This window comes from Hydra vulgaris, chromosome 06 (assembly GCF_038396675.1).
Source record: "Hydra vulgaris chromosome 06, alternate assembly HydraT2T_AEP".
NCBI classification, from domain to species: Eukaryota; Metazoa; Cnidaria; class Hydrozoa; order Anthoathecata; family Hydridae; genus Hydra; species Hydra vulgaris.
This window is the reverse complement of record NC_088925.1, coordinates 21,440,192-21,446,080: the sequence shown is the minus strand read 5'-3', so window position 1 is coordinate 21,446,080 and position 5,889 is coordinate 21,440,192. Positions and strand designations below refer to the sequence as shown.

General features: G+C 28.2%; 1 protein-coding gene across 1 annotated transcript; it reads right to left on the bottom strand.

The window, feature by feature from the left end:
• Positions 1-318: 318 nt before the first annotated feature.
• On the bottom strand, positions 319-1,523 carry LOC136080986 (uncharacterized). Its single transcript, XM_065798332.1, has 4 exons — positions 1,393-1,523; positions 957-1,112; positions 689-850; positions 319-583 (listed from the first exon to the last, which is right to left on the bottom strand). The coding sequence occupies exons 1-4, from the start codon at positions 1,484-1,486 to the stop codon at positions 495-497; spliced, it is 501 nt and encodes a 166-aa protein (XP_065654404.1). The 5' UTR covers positions 1,487-1,523; the 3' UTR covers positions 319-494.
• Between the last annotated feature and the right edge of the window lie 4,366 nt (positions 1,524-5,889).

Below are 5,889 nucleotides of genomic sequence, written 5' to 3'. Positions count from 1 at the left end.
AATTTCCAGTGATCTTTTAGATTTCCAGCGAAAGTTCACCGGGTTTTTTGTAAGGGTATGAATATTTTTCTTAGATGAAAAAATAAAGTGACAACATAATACATTTAACAATGATGCTTTCTCCTAAATATTATCTGCTTCTAGTTTCATGCGTTACATATTTTAACACGTTGGAAAAATTATTCCGATGGAAATTTTTCTAACGTGATCAGCATATTTCTAATTTTTCTTATTTTGTGATCAGAACATTTCTTATTTTTCTTTCAATCATCTTAATCATGTGCAGTTAAGCAAAGGAAAGTAAAAATAATTTACTCATAAATTATTTGTTTTATTTTATGAACAATGTCCGTGTTTGTTTTATAAAATCATTTTTTACAATAAAAGTAAAAACTGCTTCCTGTTCCAAAAGATACAAGTAAAAAAAAAAAAGGAAACCATAGTAAAATAATCATTTACATTAGTTTAAAAATAACTTGTCGAATAGTTTTGTTTCATTCGTCCTTGAAGTAAGATTTTCCGTATCCATAACCTTTATTATAGGATCCACCATAACCGTATCCGCCATATCCGTAACCTTTATCTAAAAAAAATAAATTCAAATTGTTTGTTTAAAATGTTGATTAAAATTTAAGTATTGTTTGTTAAATTGAGAAGAATAAACAGGAACATTTTAAATAAAGTTTACTGTATGAGTTATAAGTGGGATCTTCTTTTACAGCCGTTTTAGATTCGTCACTGTAGTAATTGTTTCCAAATCCATACCCTTTGTTGTATAATCCACCTCCGTGTCTTCCGTACCCATTGTTGTTTAATCCACCTCCGTATCCACCGAAGCCATAGCCTTTGTCTAAAAGAGTTAATAAAAACACAGTGCGTCAATGTAAATAAAAACTTATTTATATAACTTTTTTTATTGACAAATCTTTTTAATAAAAAAATGAAACGTGGTTTACTGTATGAATTATAAGTGGGGTCTTCTTTAACATCTTTTTTTGATTCGTCACTGTAGTAGTTGTTTCCGTATCCGTACCCTTTATTGTAAAATCCACCTCCGTACCCTCCGTACCCTTTGTTGTACAATCCACCTGCGTATCCACCGTAGCCATACTCTTTAAAACAGTTATTAAAACATATTCAATTTAAGGTTGAAATAACATTTGCATTTACAATTTATTTTGAATAAAAATTAAAACAACTTTTACAAAGTTCTATAATATATACAAACAAAAGAATTTTTTAATAAAAAAAAAAAGAACTTCCAAGATTTCATAGGGGTTAAACAAAGTAATAAACTATAGTTTTAAGGTTATTTATTTATTATCAAATAATCAAAAAACTTGTACTAAAACTAATATAGAACAATTATAAAATAAAAATTTTAAAATCTACCGTTTCCTTTATTGTACAAATTTAGTATCTTTCCACTTCTTGCATAAACACAAAGGTTTAGGAAAACCATAAACAATATCTTTATTTTGTCCATGTTTCAAGTAAGGTTGAATAAGTTACACTTAAATAACACAAGCTACACATACTGGCACACTCAAAAATATTGCCTATTTATACAATGTTTTATTTCCTTGTTGTTGACGCAAATAAACGAACAAAATTAAAATTACTATGCAAAAACTTATTTAAGGTATTTTTATTACTTGTTGTGGGTGTTTGTGACTTTTTCAGCTCATTATTTTGAATAGTGTTTGGTTTAAATTTTCGAGATATGGAAGAGTTGTACTTAGTTATAGAGATTAAAACTGCCTTTTAGAATAATATATTTCTGGACGAATATCTTATAACTTTGATTGGGAAAGATTAAATATACTTTAGTATATTCAATCGACTGAGACAAGACAATTACTACCATTCGTTTTTCCGCTGAGTTTTTCCATAATAGTTTAATTACCAATTAAATATTCTGTATTGTATGATCTTCATTTAAAATTGTAATGTTCCTTTGAAAAACGAACTCCAGAAAACTCTCCAGAAATTTAGAGTAAAATGCTTTGAATTAAAATTATATCCGTAAAAAATTTGCGCTTCTGAGTCGTAAAATTCATGCGATATAATATTATTTGTTTCGAAGATATTGAAACGCATTGTTTCAAAATCTTTAGTTATATTGTAAAAATATTATTTGTTTCGAAGATATTGAAACAAGTAGGAAAAGAACCATCTCTAGAATCAAATGCTTTTGAGAGGTCAATAAACTTTCCAAAAGTATATTGGTTGTTTTCAAAACCATTTAAAGTTTCTTTTACTAATTTAATTACCGTATGTTCTGTCGAGTGCACTTTTCTAAATCCGTACCGATTATAATTTAGAACTTTGTGAGCTGTAAGAAAGTTATGCATTATTCTATGCAATGCTTTAAAGTGGCACATTACTAAAAAGCACCCTTTTAATTGAAATAAAGTCAAAAGCTAATATTTTTTTGGTGAAAAATATATAAATATCTGTATTAAATATCAGAAATTTTCTTTTTACATCTATAATGGCAAAAAATGTCTAAAAAATGACTAAAACTGAATAACTTTTTGACGTGATATCTAAGTTTTCTCTCCTTCAAGCTTTGTAGAATAATGCATTATAAAGTTTTATTCCGGTTGACAGATGCATTTTTAATTTTAGGACTTATTTTAGATTTAAAAACGATTTATTGGAAATATGCTAAAGACACAAAGTGATTGTGAACTTAACATTTAACCTATTTTCTATATTAAAAAATATTGATCAGGAATTTTTAAAAGATCCTATCTTCTAACAAAATTTCTGTAGTACTCTGAATATACTCTAAAAATTTCAGTCAATAATCATTAGCTAATATAAAAACATTACGATTCATGGTTACCCTAATATTACCATGGTTACCCTAATATTACAAAAATCAAAAGTTGAAAAAAGCACATTAAAATTTTTTTTAAGTAAAAATGTATTTAATGTCCACCAGAAATAATGACAAATTGGTTTCATGTGACTTTTAATTATCACTAAACCCTTTGGGTACTGATTTTAACTATTTGAAAACCACAAAGAAAAAAGAGCACATATCAAATTTTTAAACTATTTGAGTTATGTACCCTAAGATATAGAAATAGGCCTGTAGGTTTGCAAAATAGTAAAATCTAACCTAAAAAACCTATGTAATGCTTCAGAAACCCAAAGAAAAGTCATACAATGAAAAATTTCAGACATTCAAAGACATGATCAAAAGTGATCAAAAGTGAAAAGGTATGACATGTGCCCGTTTCCCCCTGTAGTCTTTAATTTTCATTGCTTGATACACTTTTGTGTTGACTTTTGCTTCATATGCTTTACACAAGATTTGTGAAGCTGAATAGATAGCTTTTTACCAGTCAAAGTTTAAAACTCTTAAAATATCTTTACACCCATCTCTAAAATGAATACCGGTAGAGTATGTTTCAATGTAACTATTTCTTTACTGAAAAAGGGTTCTTTGGAGCTCCAAACCTTATGATGACATTCAAGGACTAATTTCAATTTTGTGTCTAACCATGGAGATATTTCAATGTCTCGCAAGTCTTTATAAATTGACACCATCAGGTTTTTAATCTACTGGAATTGAGTTATATACTGCTAAGTTTTAAAAGAAGTCACTTTAACTTAGACTTAAGGGGTTAAATAAGGATTTTTGTTTTGTTACCAAGGCGTTGCTAAGACACACAACTTTTAGTAACCTATGAAAAATGCAATATTTAAATGTATAATGTTATCAAAGATAGTTATATCAAATAAAAGACAAAAAATTTGAAAAATGTCCAAACATTTTTTTTGACATTTTACGCCAAAAACAGTTTTTTTATGAGTGTACCACAATTAAAAAAGCTCTGCATTCATCAGCAGGTAACATTGACATTATTTTTAAAAAAGTCTGGAAACTAGTTGATTGTAGGTTCTGTAAAAAATTGTGGATTAGCACGTGTTAAATTATTACTATTAGCGCAAATAATTCTATAGTTGAGCATGAGAAATATTTAATTTTAGGACCTTTTTACTTGTTATTAAATGCAACACAGCTGGATGAAAACAAGTTTTATGATTATTTATAAAAAGATTTTAAAGATTATTTATAAGATTACAGTGAAGAAAAAACAGAACCAGAATAACAACTAAGAAACCAGAAAGAAAACATAGCTTTCATAACACCAAGCTCAATAAAGTGCATATTATCAACAACTGTTCTATTAACACAATTAAAATTAGGTACACTTACTTAATGTGAAATATTTAAAAACCCTTCATTTGCAATAGAGTCCTAAAAACTCTGTATGATTTCTACAAATCACTTTGATATTGGAAAATAGATAAGTCATCAATTCTTTCCCCTCGAGAAGAACACCGATGGCAGCCATTATAACGATTAAACTGCCTGGAATAGCGACATTTTAGCTAAACAAAGTTATTATCAGAAATAGATAGAGTCAGCAGCGTAGCAACCTAGGGGCTACGCAAGGCAGTGCCTCGGGGCCCTCAAGCTCAGAGGGCCCTCGAATCTTTACCAGAAATCGCGATCAAACTGAACTTTTGGAAATATCTCCCATTTTCAAAATAAATAAGACAGGTTGCAACTTGCAACCCCACTTTAATCATGACAACTCAGTTGAGAGAAACTCGAAAGTTATGGCTAGGAAATTCCCCTAAATTCTTTCTGTAGGATGTGCGTCTTTCTGTAGGATGTGTGATATGTGCGTCTTTCCCCAACGACACTTGTAGCGTATCAGTGTGTTTCTCTTTCCTTTTATTTCTAACTTCGTCAGTGAATATATTAATAATAATAATAAATTAAAGCCGACAATTGTTTTATCGCGCGTTAACGCACCTATTTTTAATTTGTTATTACTATTATTTTGAAAGTCCGTTGCTCATTGCTTCTCTGAATTAAAATTATGAATTAAAATCGAGTTAAAACTGCTTATTCTCAGACATCATTAAAATATTTAAAATACTTTGTAATAGCCTGTGTAGGTCGTTGCAGTTTGCTACTAATTACACGTTACTTTTCAATGAACATTACAATTTTAAATGAAGATCATACAATGCAGAATATTTAATTGGTAATTAAACTATAATAAAAAAATTCAGCGGAAAAACGAATGGTTGTATTTTTCTTGTCTCCGTCTATTGAATATACTGAAGTATATTTAATCTTTTCCAATCAAAGTTATAAGATGTTCGTCCAGAAATATATTATTCTAAAGGGCAGTTTTAATCTCTATAACTAAGTACAACTCTTCCATATCTCGAAAATTTAAACCAAACACTAATCAAAATAATGAGCTGAAAAAGTCACAAACACCCACAACAAGTAATAAAAATACCTTAAATAAGTTTTTGCATAGTAATTTTAATTTTGTTCGTTTATTTGCGTCAACAACAAGGAAATAAAACATTGTATAAATAGGCAATATTTTTGCGTGTGCCAGTATGTGTAGCTTGTGTTATTTAAGTGTAACTTATTCAACCTTACTTGAAACATGGACAAAATAAAGATATTGTTTATGGTTTTCCTAAACCTTTGTGTTTATGCAAGAAGTGGAAAGATACTAAATTTGTACAATAAAGGAAACGGTAGATTTTAAAATTTTTATTTTATAATTGTTCTATATTAGTTTTAGTACAAGTTTTTTGATTATTTGATAATAAATAAATAACCTTAAAACTATAGTTTATTACTTTGTTTAACCCCTATGAAATCTTGGAAGTTCTTTTTTTTTTATTAAAAAATTCTTTTGTTTGTATATATTATAGAACTTTGTAAAAGTTGTTTTAATTTTTATTCAAAATAAATTGTAAATGCAAATGTTATTTCAACCTTAAATTGAATATGTTTTAATAACTGTTTTAAAGAGTATGGCTACGGTGGATGAG